Raw genomic sequence first — 20,519 nt, 5'->3', positions numbered from 1 at the left:
GTAGAATTCTTATCTCCCCACAGCTTTGCCCTTAAGAGATAGGATTATTTCCCCTCTTTTGCTATTCAGATGGTTTGGGATAATGAGTTTCTCTCTGCTATCTGGGGACCGAGTGTTCCAATAGATTGTAAGTTTCTTGAGGGTAGGTTTATCTTATGTATTCCCAGGGCAAGTCATGGTACCTTGAACACAGCAGGTGCTTAATCAGTGCTTCATGTTGCTGCTGCTCTCTCATGATTCTATTGCCAAGGTTGCTCCCTGTGGGGGCCACAGATGGGCCTTTTCTAGCTTAGCAGCACATCTCCTCAGTCTGGGTGAATCAGGACCACACTTGCAGAGTCAAGTTCTGACACCGTCTGTGGTATTTGCCTCCAGAGTTTCCCTTTTGTTCTTCCTGTGGACTATCAGCTGCAAAACATCATCCTTGAAGCAGGGCTTACTCTTGGTCCTCCTACTCAAATACCAGGTTCTAGAATGATGAGCTGGAATCCTGAGCTACTTCTGTTTAGGAACAAATGCTGATGTAGTAGCTTTATTACTTAACAATTGGCATTTTTAAAGAGTCTTGGCCAGTATTCTAAGATAGCCCAAGACTATAAACAACTTATTTGTTTCCTGGTCAGCCTATTTATATTTCTAGCAGTATATATGTTCCCAAGAAGCTCCATGAGAGAGAAAGAAGGAAAGGAGAAAAATTTCAACACTGGATATTTTTCTTTAACAAATAAATGCTTCTTGACTTGACTTATTGGCTATCCAGTCAAAAAAAAAAAGACAGTCCCCACAAATTAAACAACATAACATATAAAATGTTCATAAAATATGTGATAGAAATGATCTTGAAGAAAGCATCCTAGGACATTATATCCTACAGTGTCCTAGGCCAAAAAAGCCTATTGTTTATTGGGGTGATTTTCTGGGATATGTTGCTTGTCTATTAGTTTACCATATCTACACATTTCCATGGGCAGATTAGGGATCATAAATCAATCAAAGAATCATGGTATCTCAGAGGCCATTTAGCTAAGCTATATTTAAATATGAATTTCTTCTAAATACATTCCCCCAATAGGGTCATTCAACTTCTGCTCTTAAGCCTTCTACTAGTAAGGCTCCAGGAAGGCTATTGCTCCAGGAAATCCATTCCATGCTGGAATAACTCTTTACTTGGAGGCCATTTTTCCCCATATGGAGCCTAACTCTACGTCATCTATTCCTGGTTCTCCCTTTGGGACCCAAGAAATATAAGCTCAATCTTTCTTCCAAAAGATAGTTCTTCAAATACATGAAGGTAACTATTAATGCTGTCAGAAGTCTTTGGCCCTTTGCCATCTTTTAGGCTGCTTCTGCTTTGTCATTGCCTTCATACATTTTCTGTTCAGAAATGGGTATCACACTCATGTAGTGGTTTGATTGGAACAGAGTTTGGTGGAGCTCTTGCCTATTTTCTCCTGGATACGGCTTTTTTTAAAAACAGACTAAATTTATATGAGCTATTTTGATGCCAAGTCACCCTATAGACCCATGTCAAAAGTAGCTGGTTCATGTACAAATTGTGTCCTTGGTTTCCCTTGTCCATTCCATTCCACTCCATTGGAATCAACATGGGAAGCAAGCTATTGCTCACACCTTAATCTGAGTTGTAGCTAACAAACTCCTGCTCTGCATTCATCCTTTTGCTTGGATGTCCCTCTTAATCTTTGAGGAACTAAAATGTCTTAGAATTATAGCTGGAGATGGTTGGAGCTACTCCAGGAGCAATGTAGGTTCTCATCTGTATATTTTAATTTTATAAATATTTAAAATGAGGAGGGACCAAGTGACTTCCAGCAAATTCCTTCATCTCTGGGGACCTCTAAATGAGACCTTTCCAAATCCCCCCAGCTACTATTCTCCCTTTTTCCCTTACCTAATATTTATTTTATATGTAATTTTACATATAAATGGCTAGCATTTATATAACCTTTAAGGCTTGCAAAGCTTGAAAGTTTTATACGATTCTATATTTTTTCTAACTTAAATATATATGTATATGTATTTACATAACCTTTTATAAGCTTAAAATTTTACATAACTTTTAAGACTTTGACATTACTTTGCATGTTTTTTTTTTGACCCTCAAATCCATTCTGTAAAGAAAGTTGCTATTCTCCCAATTTTATAGATGAAGAAACTGAATCCAAAAAAGGTTTAAAAGATTTGCTCAGTCACACAGCTAGTAGGTGTCTGAGGGAGAATTAGAATTCAAGATTTTCTGATTTCCACATTCTATTCACCGTGGTATTTTCTTCATAGTCTGTCATTTTTACCTTTGTGTCCACAGTTCTTAGCAAATTCATTGGATATAGAAAGTACTTAATGAACAATGAAAGAACTTAATGAACAAATCACTTTTCCCTTTTGTAAAAGGAGGGAACTGTCAGAGGTTCTGAGTTCAGAGAATTCAAAAGAAGAAATGCAAACTGTCAATATTGATACTAAAAAATTGCAAATCACTAGTAATAAGCTCAAAATTGAACTAAATGGAGGTTTCATGTCAAACCCATAAATTTTAACAAAGAGGATGAGGGCTGTGGGAAATCAAGTCCTACTGATTGAACTGTGAATTGATCTAACCATTTTGGAGAAAAATTTGGAATTATGTCAGAACAATTATTAAACTCTCCATGATCTTTGATTTAGCAATTACCCTTCCTCTCCTTACTGTGGGCATATAATTCAAAAAGTTCAACAACAGAAATGAAGGCCTCATATACCTTTATCAAATTGTCTCAGGAGTTCTTTTTGTAAAAGCAAAAAGCTAGAAGCAGAATGGGTGTCCATTAATAAGAATGATATTCATAATCAATGTTCTGTGTATATCTGTAATAGAATCTCCTGGCAACATAGATCTTAGTGGATTATAAGTTAAGTTTGAGTCAGCATTGTGATATAGTAGCTAAAACTCTAATGTAATCTTGGTATGTACTAAAAGAGGCTTAGTTCTCAGAAATAAGGAGGTGAGATTCCTGCTGTGCTTTAGAGACCATATTGCAAGTTCTGTTTTCATTGTGAATATGATAGCCAGTGAAGACATTGACAACCTGGAGGAGATTAAGGGCCAGCAATCAGGAGAGTCAAAGGGGTTTGACTCTATGGCCCTTAAGGAGTTATTAAAGGAACTAGGGATGTTTAGTTCAGGGAAAAGAGAAGACTCAATAATCTTTTTGATAGATTGCCTCTTCACACAGAAGTTGGATGTTGTATTAGGTATTCCTTTTTAGATATGAGTTGGTTGAGATGACTGTCGATGGTCTTTAAAGCTAAAATTCTGTGATCTTGTGATTTTGGAAAAAAGACAAGAATGGGAATTTACAAATCTTGACTCTAGAACCAGCACACTATTCATTGTGCACTTAGCTGTCTCTCTCTATTTCAATATTATTTGTCTTGCCATTTCTTTGTAGTGAAGATGAGTGACTTAAGAGTAAATAAAATGTTTTAAAACTGGGAATTCAGGGACACCCGGGAAGACCTTATGTTAATTAATGCAGAGGGAAGTAAAGAGAACCAGGAGAGCAGCATACATCGATTGCGATAGTACAAATTAAAAGGACATCAAAACAAGTCTGAACTATGACTAACTGTAAAGATGGTTCTAGGTTTTAGCAACCAGATAATGAAACATACTCCCCCTCAGGAGAGAGGTGGAAGATTCTGATAATGGACTATTTATTGTCTATGCTGTTGGTTGGTGTTGCTGTATTGACTGGGTTTTGCCCAATGATTTTTTTGTTGGTTCTAGGGGTGGGTTCCATGGAGTTGGTAAAATTGGGCAGTGATGGTAGTACTGAAAATATAAAACGCTTCAATAAATCAACAAAAAGATGAAACAAGGAAATTGGGACAGAGGCTCTTAAGGTCTGTTTTTGACTTTGAGACCAAGATCTTCTAAATCTGTGATATTATTCATCCTTTCATTTAGAGGAACATTGTTAAACAGGAGAGCCGGCTTTTTTTCTTCTTTTAAAGAAAGGACTAAATAAATAAAGGAGGTACAACAGTCATTCTATTGGGAGAATCATTTTGATTTCTTTTTTGTTTTTTTTAAACACTGTTAAACCAAATGAAAGCCAGAGCCAGAAAAGTCAGCATTTCTGAGGATTAGAGAGAGCTATACCTCTTGTCCAGGAGCTTGGGCTCTCTGCCCTGCTGTCAGACAGGCTGACCTATTTGATTCAGCCCTGAAAGTTGTTGAGAAACCTGTTTCCCTGGGCCTGGTCAAGCTAATCCCTGGGCTAATGGGATAGTAATTACCAACTTTGTTTATTGAGGCCTCATGTTACCTTGGGCCTCCTTTTTATGTTTCATCTGAATAAATACAGGTATTTGAGAAAAGGGGGGATCCTGTGAAGATGGACTCCCCTCAACACAAGGTTACAGCATATAGGCTGAACCTTCGCTTCCCCACCCCCCAATAATACACACAGAATTCTAAAATGTTCTTCAGATAGCTTACTGAAATAATGCCCTCTGGAAAACCTAGGTCAGTGATACTCACTGGGACTTGGGAACTATGAGTAGACATTTGGCTCAGCTTTATGTTTTTGTTATTGTTCAGTCTTTTTAGTTGAGTTCAGCTCTTTCTGACCTTGTTTGGGTTTTTCTTGGCATCGATACTGGAGTGATTTACTATTTTCTCTAGCTCATTTTACAGATGAGGAAACTGAGGCAGAGTTAAGGGATTTGCCCAAGGTCACACAGCTAATAAGTGTCTGAAGTCAGATTTGGGATTCAGGAAGAAGAAAACTTCAGGCTCAGCACTCAATCCACTTTGCTACCTAGATGCTTTATAATTCTTTTCAAAATAAATTTTATTTAACAAAACAAATCCATAATATCTTATTCTGGACTGCAGCCACCAAGACCACTTTTCTTCTGCTATGAGATTCCTCTTCCCCAGATAATCAATCAATAATTAGTCATGAGTTTATGAAGCACATACTTGGTGCTAGACACCAAGATAAAAATGAAAATAGTCCTTGTCCTCAAAAAAGTTCATGTTCTTTAGAGACAGGAAACATGTATAGAAATCAGTATACACAAAATAAAAAGATTTTCTTTTAGGGTAGGATCAGGAAAAAAATAATGTAGAAAGTGGTTCTCAAAGTGCTCTGAAGGACATACATAACAGAATTTAAGACAGAGGTAAGGAGGATCTGAATACTAGGCATGGAGCACAAAAACATGGAAATAGAGAGGGAATATCATCTGTAAAAATTAGGAATTACACAAATCCAGTATGGTTTAATGATAGAGTGTTAAAAGGAAAAGAAAGTATTAAAAAGGATGGAAAAGTGTGTTTAGGCTTACTTGTAAAGAGCCTTAATGTCAAATAGAGAATTTATACTTTATCCTTGACTTCTAGGAAGCCAGTGAAGTAGACAGAAATTTATTACAAAGTAAAGCTTTGCAGTACTTGGAGATCATTGTATGCAATAATAGTAATATTGTAATGATAATCAGCTATGAAAGATTTGGCTTCTCTGATCAATACAATGATCCATTAAAATTTCAAAGAACTCATGATGAAAAATGCTATCCACCTCCAGAAAGAAAACCAAAGAACTCTTATTGTACATAGAAGCAGATTTTCTTTCACTTTATTTTTATATTCTTTCTCCCCTGGTGACATGGCTAATGTGGATGGCTAATATATATCATGGCTATCTTATTTCTTTCCTTCTCAATGGGTGGAAGAGGGACTAGAAGGAGGAATTGGAGAATAGGACTAGAGAATTCAGAACTGAAAATTAAAAAAAAAACACGAAAAAGAACAATTAAAGCTTTGTCCATAGCAGAGTAGAATTGAAATTCTTCTTTTGTAGTATCCTGGCTATTTTATTTTGTAATGTTGTCAACTTAGCACATCGTGGGTGCTTAATATATACTGAGTGGAATAGGGTCCATTAGGTAGGAGAGGTTAGATTAAGATAGTGTAGTATAGAAAGGAATAGAAGGAACCCCAAAGGCCTATTTAACATAGCCCTGGCCATCAAAGTTTTTGGAAGTAAAAAACAAAACAAAACAAAACAAAAACCCAAACTTAAACCAATCCCTCTACTTCTGGTGAAACTGCCTGTTTCAGATTGGGCTCATTCTCATTCTCTCTCTCTGTCTCTCTCTCTCTGTCTCTCTCTCTCTGTCTCTCTCTCTCTCTCTCTCTCTCTCTCTCTGTCTGTCTCTTTCTCCCTCCCTCTCTCCCTCTCTATCTCTATATCTATATATACACACATATATTGTTTTTTATGGCTTGTATTGTTGGTACCTGAAAGAAAAATTCTGAAACAGTCAAGCGTCAACAGATTTTTAAAACTTGAAATGTAAAAGAGAAGAAAGAAGGGGAAGGGAGAGAGGGAGATTCCAATTGGCTACAAGGTACAGAAAAATCAACTTACCATTAAGAAACACGTGCTTTAAAAAAAAAAAGATATGGGATCTATGATAGAGAAGAGCAGATAACTAGATATCTGCAGAGATATGGTGGAGATAATAAAGATCCCAGCTTCTTAAACTGTGGTTCAAGAACTTATATGGAATCTTGTAACTAAATGTGGGAGTCATGAAATTATGATTATCAGTAAATGTTTAATTTGTATACCTATTTTATATACCTATATACCTGTAGACATGTAAAAATTTCTTTGCCCAAAAAGGGGTAGCTAAATGGAAAAAGAAGCTTTGCTATAGATGGCACAGTTACATGTAATTATTGTAGAGAAGTATCTATGGGAAAGAAAAAGTACAGGCTATTTCTTCACATATATATTATATCTTGTGCTCACTCAGCAAACTGCAGCCATCCAGTAATTACTTAAAGCCAGAATGAAATTCTTTAAGTTCAAAGTTAAACTCTATTTAAGTGACCTCAGAAGCAAGCAAGTCCAGCTTATCCATTCAATTCAAGCTTTTATTGAAAATCTTTTATGTGCTATGTCCCGAGCTGTAAAGACAAAATGAAACAACTCCCGCTTCAAGGAACTTATATTTTATTGAGAGGAAACATATCAGAAAATAAAAAAAAATCTATACAAAGTGATTTCCAAGGAACAGCTGGAAGAAGGGGTCGCCCAGGCAGATTGCTGTTAGTTAAGAGTTTCTAGAGAGCGGAATTCTATCTAGTCCGGCTCTGGCTGTAGGATCTTGAAGAGTGGAATAGGATGGGCGGGCATGGGTGAGAATGAGGCTGAAGGGGTATGATCAGGGAATAAGAGTTGTAGGTTAGACAGCCTGAAAAACAATCAGGGACATAGATCTCCCTTCGCAACATGCTGCGATTTTTCATAGAGATTTGCCCATTTGACTTGAAATAATTAGCAATGAGACCCAAGAGGCTCAATTCTTTCTGTTGAAAAGCCTCAGGTCTGCGAAGACATCTTCCTCTTCCTCCATTCCCTTTCCTTCTGTCCTTCCTGCTCCCTGTCTCCCCAAAAAAGCTAAAATAAATGATCCGAAAGTCATCCTGGGGCCCAGGAAAATAAGAATGAGAAGTCAGTAGTACCTAGCTAGTACCTAGCTCAGGCTAGGTGTGGTCCACACCTGTTGCTGTGTCCTAGCAACAACCTCTTGGAAAAATCCCACAGGACTTCAGCAGACTAGAACAGTCTCATAAAGGCTTTGGATTCAGAAAAAAAGGGGGAGTGGGGGTGGGAAAGCTCATTTAAAAGGCACCAATCGATTTGTTGGAACAGACTTGAGTCTTAGTGGGTGTTTCTTCTCAGATCTAAACCAATAGGATGAGAGAAATCGGGCTGGGTTCAGCCAATCACACAATTCCTAGATTGGGAATTTAAATGAAAGAGTAGTTTGGAAGTGGAAAGCTCCTAACTTCAATGTTTTGGTCCGTGAGATCTCGGCTTGAAAGGCCAGGTGAGTGTGGCCTTCCTTCCCTGCTCTACAAGTCAGTGTTTGATGACTGGCCTGGCTTTGGTTTCTCTGGGAGTTCCTTCCCCTTAAACTGTTTGTTTTTGTTTATTATTCAAACGTTGTGTCTCTTGTAGGTCGTTTGATGTCTGCTGGTGGACCTTTTGAAGCCCGGGAGGAACGAGGGGACTTCCTTTGGAAAAAAACTCAGTTCCCTAAGGATCTGATCATTGTTTGTAGTTGGAGCAACGAATATTGCTGCTTATCCCCCTGGCTCTTCTGAGAAGCCCCCTGCCAAGCCTCAGAATCCCGTGAAGCTTTGCATCCTCATTCTCGTGGGCACAGTATTGTCTCTTCCCCCATTTCCCCCCATCTCCACCTCCAGAGACATATCCTTTCCATCTTCCCCATGGACCAGTAGTGTGTCATCTCTCTTAATTGTAGCTTCTGTTGCTTATGTGCTTCCTGGCTCCCTCAGGGAACAGGAACCTTCTCAACAATTTGTCTCCTTGTTCAGTGTCCCGTGGCAACGGGAACCAGAAACAAATCACTGGTGGGAGAGCCTGGGCAGGACCAGAATATCACCACGCTCCAGCCTTAAGTGATCTTCCTCATCCTCCAGGTGAGTTGGCTTGTAGAGTCCACTCCATTTTTCTGCTCCGTGTGTGCGCCTGCAATTGTGTGTGCGCCTGTAATTGTGTGTGTGTGGAAGCTTTCTTTCTTTCCTGGATTTTCTGTATAGCCTGTGTTGAGTTAGATACACAGAGGGTTGCCTTCAGTGGGATTAATCAAGGTAAAGCTGACATTTTTAGCCTGAATAGTAAGCTCACTGTGGTGAAATATCCCTGGGAAAGGACACGTTCACTGTTTGCCCTCCCTTATCTCTGAGGTAGCCAAAAAGCATTGGAATTTGCTTGGGAGTAAACAGCCACTGGTATGCGTGGCTATCTCATCTGAGAGGTTCACATTTTGGATAATGGAAATGCCTTGCAGTTTTCTAGCATTGGGAATTCTGAGTTCAAGCCTCAGCTTGGCTATGGGCCGTTCCGGCTCTTAAAAAAATCCACACTGAAATATGTATAGAAGAATTGCACATTTAATATATATTGGATTACTTGCCATCTGAGGGATGGAGTGGAGGGAAAGGAGGGTGTGAAAATTTGGAACACAAGGCTTTGACACGGTGAATGTTGAAAACCATCTATGCATATATTGTAAAATAAAAAAGCCTTTAAAAATTTAAAAAAGGAAAATATTTACCAAAAATCTTTTGCACTGAAATAAGATAATTCTTCTAAAAATCCAGAATTTTTAATTTTTAAATTTAAAGTTTTTAAAAAGAAAAAAAAAGAGACAATCTATTAGGGAATGTATACTGTCTGAAGGTAAGGACTGTTTCATTTTTTTGCTTCTGAATCTATAATGACTGACCCATAGTGAGCAGCTTAATATGTTTAATGAATTGAATCCAACAGACTTTTGTGTAGCTTGCTCAAGCCTGATGGTTACTTTGGAGGTCCATTGGTGCTTCTCAGACTACTCTTTGAAAATTTCTGAGGGAAGATAAAGGAGAACATCTACTGGATGGGGGGCAAGGGGAAAAGGTAGAAAGATGGAGTTTCTAATATTAGCTTTTCTTTTGTTTATACAAGAAATTTACTTTTCCTTTAATTCAAGGATTTTCACCTGGGGAGAACTTGATTGAATGAAATGAACCTATTTCAACTAGACCTCTTAGCTTTTACATTTTGCCTTTTGATCTTTTAAAAGAGATTGTTAGTGTGCCTGTTTGATAAGAAACAATAATTTTTTTCAAGCCCAGAATAGTGATAAGACCCTTTTTATAAGGGAAACTCCTCATTCTAAAGCAGAGAGGTATTTGTACTGTCATGTCAAGTTTCTGAGGTATTGAGAAGTTAAATGACTTGTCCTGGATCACAAAAGCAAGAATTCTTCAGAGGAGGAACTGAGATAGAATATATTGAGATATCTGCTGGCTAGTTTGTTGTTTTTATAATAAGTACTTATTTGGTATGCTCTGGATGCTTTGGGATACCAAGTCAAAAACAAAACATTTCTGGTCCTCAAGGAGTAATTCTACTGGGGAGAAACAATGTATACAGCTAAATAAATACAAAGTAATTGTAAGGAGGAATGATAAGGACTAGGTTGGATTAGGTAAGGTGCAGGAGATACTAGGGTAGGGGTGAATAGGGAGATTATCCCAGACACAGAGAAGATTAGTTTGTTCAAAGGCACAGAGATGGGCAATGTAATCTTGTGGATGGGAAACAGCAACAAAATGGCTTCAGAAATAAAGTTTTGTAACTTCTGTTTCAAAATCTAATGGTATGGGTCTCTTTCCTCACTGGAAAGAAAGCTTTCAAGAATCTTTGCCTTCTGTAATTGACCTTAGGAGCAAAGATTTAAAGTTGGAAGGTACCTCAGAGAACATCTAGTACAAGCCCAGAGTGACTTAAAATAAGAAGTTGTAAAGTATTCTCCTTCTATTGTATAACTCTGCATTTTCTTTCTCATATTGACCTCACCCCAGATTTCCAAAGATGGATCAGGCAGAAGATAGGTCACTTCCTGCTCTTTTAGGCCACTTTTCTATCATTTTATCTCCTTTTGATGTCAGCTAATCAATTTGCAGACATTTACTAGGTAACTATTATATGTTGGGGATACAAAGACAGGAATGAAATGTGCCCTCTAGGAATTTGCAATCCACAGGGGACTGGACAAAATAGGTGTAGTATATACACATTAGCATATACATAATAAATACAAGGTGTTTTGGGGGAGACCATAGAATTGGAGCTCATTACCAGTTTGTTTGAGGCAAACAGAGTAAAGTGACCTGCTCAGGGTAACTTAGCTAGTCATCTGAGGCCACATTTGAACTCATAAAGATGAATCTTTCAAGTTTCAACCCATAGTGCTTGGGGCTGAAGGCACCAGACCAAATCAACAAGGAATGAAGGAAGGATAAAAAAAGTATTTGTTTTGATAGAAGGGATTGCAGAATTCTTAAGGGAGGTTCCCCTTGCCTTCATGAGTCTATAATCCGGGATGATGCTGGAAGAACAAGAGGGGACTTGCAGTGAATCAGTATCAGCAGGGTAGCTTTTTACTCCCTCCTCATTGCCAAGAGTTGAGAAGGATGCCCTATGGCAGTCACAGAGGAATGGGATAATCTCCCCTTTTGCTATCATCTCTGTTCCTAGTACTAGGAGCAGAAGGAGCTACAACAAATTATTAAATTTCACAGGGCCTGACTTTACCCCCAAGATAAAACAAAAGGGGAGTGTAGAACACCTGGGTTAAGAAGCTAATTTAGGTAAGTAAGATTAGGGGTAAAGGGAGAGAGATAAGCAGCTGCAGCTAGCTAGCTTGTCCCAAGAGCCAAGTAAGGGATAGCTACACAAATAGTCATCATAAATTAAATTAGTGGTCCCTAACCTAAAACATCTTTACAAAGGAATCAAATTATTTCCTCTGGATGTTATTATTTTAACATAAGTCAAAGAACTTTATATATATATATATATATATATATATATATATATATATATACACACAACGTATATGTACACATATATGTACATATACACATATACATATATATGTATATATACATATATACATATACATATGCATATATATGCAAGGTTCTATCCTAGGTGCTAGAGATACAAAACCGAAAAAGTTGGTCCTTGCCTGTAAGGAGTTTATAGTCACTCTGAGGAATACAACCTAGACACAGGTAAATAAATGAAAAGGAATTTCAGAAGGAAGAACACATATCTGTGTTTGTGTCAGCAGAATAGGGGTGGATTAGGAAAGACCTGTCTGGAGAGCTAAGACTTGAAGGAAAGGAGGGATCTGAAAAGGTGGGGAGTAGGAGGGAGCTCATTCTAGGCATGAGGGACAACCTAGATAGAGGCATGAAGTGGGAGGAGGAATGCTGGATTGAAATGAATAGCAACTAGGCCAGTTTAATTGGAATGTGTCATTCACCAAGGAGTATGTAAAGAGTTTGGGACCAGACTGTTCAAAGTCATGTTAAAGAGCTTGCATTTGATCCTTAAGGAAAGAAGGAGACATTACAAATTCTTGAGGTGACACAGACAGATCTGTGTTTTTGATTTGGCAGCTGTGTGAAGGCTGGATTAGAGAAGGGAGAAACGGGAAGAAGCGGGACCAATTAGGATACAGCCATTGTCAAGGTAAGAAGCAGTGATGAAATAAATCATGGGGGTGGTCAGATGAGAGACTGATAAGAGAGGTATTTTGGAGCTAGAGGTTATAAGACTTGGCCACTGATGGGATGTAGGGGAGAGGCAAGATCTGAGAATGATTCTGAATAACTGGAAGGATGGTGTACTAATAATTAAAAACATTTTTTTTCTTGGCAGCTCCACAAGAGAAAACATTTCCTTAAAAATATATAGGTACAACCATATCTTTTAGTGTAACATTTCTCCTTTTGAACAATTAGAATAGTTTTTTTTTTAATTCATTCAAGGCATATGGGGCTAGGGATGGGTGTCAGGACACTCAAGTTTTAGTTTGCTTATAGCAACTTGTAGCAATTATCCCTTAATTCTTGATTTAGAGCTGAAAGGGACCTCGGTCAGCAGGCATTTATCAAGCATTCCCTATTTGTTGGACATTGGAGCCAGGGACACACAATAAAACATACAACCAACCAAGTTCCCCTGCCCCCAAAACACATTTTCTGTTTTCCAGGCCTTCCTGCTCTTTGATTGATCTTGGCTAAGTCAGAACCTTTCCCCCACCATCATTTTCTTCTTCTGTCCAACGGTTGGACTTGATGGTAATTAAGTCCTCTCTCAGTTCTATATTAAGCAAGAAAATCTAGCCGTACTTTCTCGTATTTCTCTAGAATTCTTTTTTTTTTTTTGGTTTGTTTTTGTTTCTCTTTTTGGTTGCCTCTAATGCAAAGTAGATGTTCTTGAACGTTTCAGAGGCTAGTTTCAAAGTCATTGTCCGTGGTAGTATGATAGTGTGGCATCGGGCATTCTTACATTCTGGCCGTTTTGGAAGCCGAGGCCCACGACAGGGATAGTCTAAATGATGGGGATTAGAAGGGAGGTGGATGGCGGCAATTGTGCTATAATTTTTTGGGGGAAATCTGTTAAGTGACTTGCCTAGGGTCCCAGTGTCTGAAAGAGGGCGATAACTCAAAGAACCGTAAGTAACGTCAGCAGTTAATGCCATTAACACGACGGAGTGATTTAAGATTTCCAAGATCTGAAAGGCCTGTTAGGAGCGCCTTACACCGGGTCTGTTTTTGACGTGTGTGGGTAAATGTTTCATAAGCAGCTCTACAAAACCTCAGGTTAACACTTTCTCCATGGCCGCCTTGTGTCTCAATCCGGGCCTGGTTGGTAGCGATTTCCAAGGTATATAAATACCCGCCTGAAAATGTACCGACCGGCTCCTTTCTCTGCCTACCTTTTGGAGCGAAGCGGAGCGGGAAGGCACCAGGAAGCCCAGCGGGGTTCCCCTCTCCTAATGTTCCGCACCCCTCTCTTTCCTGGTGACTCTCGGGACGCCCCCTCCCCTGCCCCATGAAATATGTCCCCCCTGACTGGGATGGGGAGAGCCGGCCTCCGGCCCTCCGACAGTTACTGCGCACTTACTCTGCAGCCCGGCCCGGGGCAAAGGGCGTCTCACCCGGCACGGCTCCCCTGGAAGTGAGAGGGTCTGCGGCCCCTAACTCTTGGACTGGTTTCACGCTGCGAAGCGCCTAGCACCCAACCTGCGTTCAGTAAAAGCCTCCTGGAGTAAGGAGGAAGGGGGAGGGTGCATCTCCTTTGCCTGGCCACCAGATGGAGACTTCGCGCTTTCTCGGTTTTCGGGGAGGGTGGGGGCACTCTGTCTTGGTCTCCCTGCGCGGTCGTCAGCGTCGCCTTCCGAGCATGCGCAGCACTGGCAGCTCGGGCCGGAGCGATAAGCGAGGGCTAGGCGGGGCCATGTGCCACTTCCGGGCCGAAAGCGGCGCGAGCCGCAGCGACGGGAGGGGTGGGGGCAGAGGGAAAGAGGGAGGGGCGGAGCAGCCTCGGCTCCAATCTCAGCTGCAGCGGCGGTCGGGGTTCTGGTCCTGGTCCGGGTCCAGTCCCGGTCGGACCTCCGAAGGAGGGGAGAGGGAACCCGCTGCGGGGTGAGGAGAGGGGAGACGGCAGAGGCTGAGGCGAGCTTGCCCTGAGGGGTCCCTTGGATTTGGGGGTCCTTCTGGGATGTTGGAGGTTCCAGCTCTTGTGATCTGGGGAGTCCCTCTGGTGGGGATTCCTCTGACTTGGAGATCCCTTCAGAAGGTTGGGGGTCCCAGCTTTTATGCTTCAGGGGTTCCTCTGAGAGGTTGGGTTCCCTCTAGTTTGGGGGTCCTTCCAAGAGGTCGGAGGTTACAGTCCCTTTGAGGGTTTGGGTGTCTGATTTGAAGGTCTTACCTCTAAGGGGTTCGGGTTACCTCTGGTTTGGGAATCTCTTTGGGAGATCGTGGGTCCCAGCTTTTAGGGTTTGGGCGTTTCTCTAATGGATCCTGCAGGTTTGGGGATCCATTTGGGAGGCTGGAGGTCCTAAGTTTGGGAGATCGGGGATCCTTCTATTTTGGGGGTTCCTTTGAGGGCTTAAGGGTGCTTGGGTCGGGGATCTCACTGAGGGTCAGAGCTCTTTCTGGATGGGGGTCATTTGGAATGGTTCCAGTGGAGCGGACTCGGAGGGGGATTAGATGAGAGGGCTCACTGTTCCCCAAACTCTGGGGAATCTGGGGGTCTCTGAGGGACCAATCTTATCCTCAAAGGGGCAGGGTGGGAGGCTATGCCTGGATGGGTCACAAATGGGCTAGGTTCCCTGAGGGCACTGGGCAGGGTGCAGTGGGACCCCCAAGCCCAGGCAGGGACCTCGCTGGACGTGCGGAGCCCGAATCTACGAGGTTGTGGGAGGTTGTTCAGAGATGAATATGATCGGGGTTTGGATTGGGGCGCAGTAAAGGCCAGTGTTTAGTGGGAGAAAGTCGAATTGAGGGTGACTCCCCTCCCCCTTGCGGTGCGCCGCTGAGCTGTAGTAGTGGGAGGGAGGAAACTGAACCCTGAAACTGACCACGGGCTGGTACCCGGGTGTCCAGTTTGGGAGGGATCTTGTGGGTGGAGCCCGAGGGAGCCCGCTCCTGATTCGCTCCAGCAGAGATTGGGGCGGGGTCGACTCCGAGTCCCTAGGAGTGAAACCTGAGCTTCTAAGAAGGAAGCGAATCTTTTTTGTGTACTCTGAGCTTCCCCGGGTTCATCAGCCTCTTAGCTAAACCACTTGACTTCTTTTTTACAGCAAGAAGGCACTGAGGAGGAGGAAGATGTTTGACTGGGACCTCCTCAAGATGGTGAGTCTTTTCCTTATGCAATTTTTTCATGATTGAAATGGAAATGTTTGGAAGAACAGCACGTTTGCAGCATGAATCGGGACACTTGTGTCTAGATGCCTCTTGTATCTTTCAGAGACAGGAGAGCACTTATACCTTTTTTATTTATTGAAGTTATATCTGGGGAATGGAGGTTCATAGAGAGATAGAGAGAGAGCGAGACAAGAGAGAACCAGAGAACACTTGGGCTTCAGATTTGTTAACTTTCCTTTCTTTTTGTCCCTGATGTAGAGAAGTTTTACAGTCTTCTTGCTGGTTTTGGTTTTGTTAAATAGTTTTCTTCTTTACTGCCTCTTTACTAACCAATGTTTATTTACTGATTTCTTTTTTACTTCACTGGCTTCAAAGAATTGTTTGTGGTCATTGGAAAATGGGCAGAATTTAGTCCTGACATTTTCCTTCTGTGCATGATTTTTTCCCCAGTAACAAAACAAATAGATAAGGCATCAGATTTGGATGTAGTAGTCAATGTGGGTGATTGTAGTGACTTTGTGATTCATATTTAAGCTTGGCCTTTTCACAAACCCTGTTTAAGACTTTGGGCACCAATGATGATTGTAGGGAAATTCTGGGTAGATCTGATTTAACATTGTCTCCTCCCCACTTGATTTTCATGCTTTCTCCCCCCACTTTTTCTCAGTAAGTTCCTTTGTGTAGGATATAGCTGAGTGACATGTTCATGAATGGATTTGCTACTTTGTGGATTCTTAGATTTTGTTCATAGACAAATCCAGTATTAATTACTTCCAGAATACTTTAGAAGGAGTGTCAAGAGTTGCTTTGGAAATGGCAGGTGATTACTCTCTATTTCTCCAGCACTGCGTAATGCTGTCTGTGTTTTGGGAATGGAAATGTTTTACCAGTTGTCCTGGTGTGGATTCCCATAGGTGTCTCTAAAAAATAGTACAACTATTACATGAGATAATCTTGTGGGATAGAAAAGCGGTCCTTTTTGTGAATTTTTGTTTAAGGTGGAATGGTAGAGAATCTACAGCCACTACTAAGGGTGTTTTGGGGTGCGACAAGTGTCAGAACTTGGTTCTTTTTAAGAGCTTGATTATGTGCTGTGTGTGTGTGTGTGTGTGTGTGTGTGTGTGTGTCCCATATGCTTAGATGTTTTGTGAGCAGCAGGGAGGTATAGGACATGCTTCTTATCTTCCAGCAGTATGTGACCTAAAGTATGTAAGATATGTTTGTGGGAAAAAATTGTTGGACTAAGTGCCGTGGGCATTCTGAGAAGACTTCATGGAGGTGAAAGCCCACCTGGACCTTGAAAACATGGCTTTGGCCTCAAGTAACTCAGACCCTGTGGGAGAAGTGAAGGAACATGCTAAGTGTATGAGAAGGGAGGACAAAGGAGCGGGAGCTTCTGGGAGGAAGTCAGACTTAAGGCCACCTGAGGGGACCGTAAAGGATGGAGACTTTGCAGGGCAGAGATTGGCCTCTGTGGTACCCCTAGGCCCAGCGATGGGAGAGGATGGGATGGGTGCCGGGGGGGAATTTGGCAGGGATGTAGTTTGGCTGCAGTTTGACTTTAGTTAGAAAAGTAGCGTGGAGCCCAGCTGTGAAGATTCTTGATGCAGGACTAGTGATACTTCACTTTTCATGGGAGAGGGCGAGTGGCCTGATAAAGGGCTTTGAGCAGGATGCTGAGACCCGGGCAGAAGGAATCCTTGACTCTACAGTCTGGGGACCTTGTCTGGGATATCATCTGCATGACCTGGAATGGGTCCCTCACCTGTCCCTGCAGCAGCAAAGGGGGCAAGAGGCTAGAAGGCCTCTGAGTCCCTTCCACCACTTGATCTGTGGTGGTCTGTTGAGAGCTGGGTAGATGCCCTTATGGTTTCATTAAATGACATCTAGTAAGGGTCCGAGGCAGGTTGAAGCTGCATCTGACTGGCTTCAAGTGACCATTAAGCAGAGCACCCTCCATTAGGAGGATCAGAAGGGATGGAGAGGATACTTGCAGTTGGGAGGGGGCTTCTAGGTGAGGGCAGGAGAATGAGATGTGTATTTTTGGAAGTGGTCAATATGGAAATTTGTTTTGCTTGAATATGCCTGGTTATTACAAGGGTTTTGTTTATCCTTCTCCCCCTTCTCCTCAAGGTGGTAGGAGGAAGTAGAAGGGAGAAAAAATAAAAAGCTTGTTAATGGAAAAGAAATGTGATATTGCAGTAGCCTATAGCTCTTGTCTGTATGGCTTATAACCTGCGGCTTTATTATTGTAGCTGTTTTTCCCACATACATGATGTTTTCTCTCTCCCACTGGACCATAAACCCCTGCAGGGCAGGAAGCATGTCTTATGCTTCTTCAGGGCTCCCAAGGCACAGAGTGAGCACTTTTGATGCCTTGAGAGGTCAGTGCAAGGGTGGTGGGAATGGAAGCGAGAACATGCCAGAGAAGGCACCAGCTCTCGGAGGCTATAAGCCCTCAATTGATGGTGCTCCTGTCCTGGCTTTCATTCAGAGGATGATAGGAAGATGGATTTGTAGTAACAACAAAATTAGTGCTTCCTATGAAGTAGATGCTATCATTATCCCATTTTACAGATGAAAGAAATTAAGGCAGACAGAAGTCAAGTGATTTGCCTAGGGTCATACATATAGTAAATATATCTGACATCAGATTTTGAATTCAGATCTTGATTTTAGATTGAATTTAAAACTAATCAGTGAATCTAGCTATCTTTTAAAAAAATAAATTAAACCAGACATTAAAGAAATGTGCAAAAATGTGTGAACGGTGACACTGTTCTCACTCAGATTTTTTTTTTTTTTGTTTAGGAAAATATAGCTATTTTTCATAAAAATATTCCCTGTTAAATGTGGAATAGGTTAAAATTTTTAGTTTTAATTTCTAATACAGAAATATTGATATGATTAGGATTGTGCTAAAACAATCAGGTTAGATTAAAAACTACAAATCAAAGCTTTATTTGTCATTTTGCGGATTGTTTAGATTTAAGGAGGTGATAGAAAAATGCAAATTAAATAAAATCTGTGTGCATATACTTATTTTCCCTCAAGTGTCCAGTTGTTAAATCTTTTGCTGCATACCCCTATAATATTTTTTGAAGATTCCTATGAACGCTAAACTTAGCAAGAGTGCGGCAGGGGGCTCAGGGAACCAAATCATCAACAGACTGGGGACTAATGGTAACGCTAACAACAACAATCACAAGCATTTATGTAGTGCTTTAAGATCTGCAAAGGGCTTTCCATCTGCTTACTCATTTAAGCCTCACTATACCCCTGCAAATACTCCATAGAAACAAAATAAGATTTCAAGAGGGTCTGAGATTAAAAAGTTTGAGAACTGCCAGACACGTTGTTCTTTGTGCAGGTCTTGAATCAGGAGGCAGAAGTGCTGTGGTTGTGGTGCACTGATTTGGAGATAGGGAGGAGACTAGGGGACTGTAGCAGCCCTTCTACTGTGGCAGGGTCTTTGGCTATTGGAAACGAGCTCAGGTTTCAGAGAAAATGCTGTGCCCCTTAATCCTGCAGATCAGACCTGGACTACTTTTGTGATTGGTTGGTTGGGGCCCTCTACTCCAGACCACACAATTGTGGGTTGTGCATGTGAAAAATCAATTGTTTCTTGAATGGAGATTTATGCAGTTAGTCAGATAGAAGGTGCAAAAGCTTGGGTGACCCGATTTCTGATCATTTTCTGCTGGAACCTCTATTAACTCCCATTTCTGCCACTATAAGGCAAATGTAGAGCCGGAAGTGGGGAGGGAGGCTGTGGGGTAGAGCTGAGTCAAAGAGAATACACAGGGCTAAGTGTCATAGAAGATATGAGTAGTAATTATTCAACTCTGTTAGCATTCTGCATAGGAAATGACCTAAGTTATTTGTTCCAGATTACACAAGAAGTAAATATGAGAACTAAAAGTTTGCCTGAGATCCTCAGACTCTACGTCCCGTGCTTGAGCCACACAGGCCTCTTGTGAGACTTTTCCAGGCTCATCAGACAAAAGACAGTTGTTAACGAGAATTAGATTAGGCCTTTGTGACTCGGGCTTGTTGCTCAAGAGAGAGTACATCTCTTGAGAAACTGGATGCCTTTCCTGGCCCTAGAGATACCATCTTAGGCTTTTTGAGCTTGATTTCTGGGCTCAAAGTCTCACTTCTAAAGTTTGAGTTTTGTTAACTTGTTTTCCTTTTTTGGGAGTTCCCTCATTTCCAGGTCCTTTACAGGGCAGATAAGCCAAAGAGTAGGCTTAGGAATACTGGGTAACAAGTAGGCAGAGAAGTAGATTTAGGTTCTGTGCAAAGTAGGATGGATTTCCATGTGGTCACTACTGTTGGCCCGCCCTCTCACTAGTGGCTGGTGAACCACTTGTTGGGTATGTTGTAGTGGGGATTTGTATCCAGACACAAATTGAGGCAGGTGGCCCCTGAAACCCAGAGTTTCTCTGGGAATACTGTTTTTGATACTCAGCACCTTGTCAGCTCACTCAATTGCCTCTCCTGATGGGAGAACTGGAGGATAGAGCAGTAAAACTCCTACCAAAGCCTTTCTTTATAGAGAGCTCTGAACTTGCAAAAATTCCCAAGTAACTCTCAATTCTCCATTTGCTGCTTAGCTTGGTTTTGACTCCATAGAACAGGGATCCTCAAACTTTTTAAACAGGGGGCCAGTTCACTGTCCCTCAGACTGTTGGAGGGACGGACTATAGTAAAAACAAAAACTTTGTTTTGTGGGCTTTTAAATAAAGAAATTTCATAGCCCTAGGTGAGGGGGATAAATGTCCTCAGCTGCTGCATCTGGCCCGCAGTCTGTAGTTTGAGGACCCTTGTCATAGAATATCATCTCCTCTCCCCCCCATTCCCCTTTCCATCTTCTTGCATTAGATTGCAATCTCCTTGAGGACGCAGAGTATTTTTCTTTTGTTTGTATCCCTTCACTTAGCCCATAATAGATACTTAATAGATGTTTTTTGAATTGAATATGTGTACACTGAAAAACCAGTTCTGTAATTATTTCTTCTCCTAAGAATTGGTCCTTTTTTGGGGATGAGTCTTATTCAAGATGGTGGGAAGGGTTTTTAGAAGGTTAGAAACTCTTACGTTTATATTTGAATATATGTTCTAGGTGGATAACTATCTATATTTGATATTGTTACAATCTAATGGGAGCATCAAGAAGGAAACAGTCATTTTCTTAGAG

The 20,519-nt window shown here is 41.3% G+C and overlaps 1 protein-coding gene across 1 annotated transcript in view; it reads left to right on the top strand.

Moving 5' to 3' along the window:
• The first annotated feature begins 13,987 nt into the window (after positions 1-13,987).
• Positions 13,988-20,519, top strand: part of SGPL1 (sphingosine-1-phosphate lyase 1) — a 64,074-nt gene continuing 57,542 nt past the window's right edge. Inside the window, exons 1-2 of the mRNA XM_051982204.1 lie at positions 13,988-14,095; positions 15,256-15,307. Of these exons, the coding sequence (XP_051838164.1) occupies positions 15,281-15,307 (27 nt within the window). The 5' untranslated portion in view covers positions 13,988-14,095; positions 15,256-15,280. The remainder of the gene's footprint in view (positions 14,096-15,255; positions 15,308-20,519) is intronic.

Source organism: Antechinus flavipes, chromosome 2, assembly GCF_016432865.1.
Source record: "Antechinus flavipes isolate AdamAnt ecotype Samford, QLD, Australia chromosome 2, AdamAnt_v2, whole genome shotgun sequence".
NCBI lineage: Eukaryota > Metazoa > Chordata > Mammalia > Dasyuromorphia > Dasyuridae > Antechinus > Antechinus flavipes.
The sequence above is the reverse complement of the archived record's forward strand: the minus strand, read 5'-3'. Positions and strand labels throughout refer to the sequence as shown.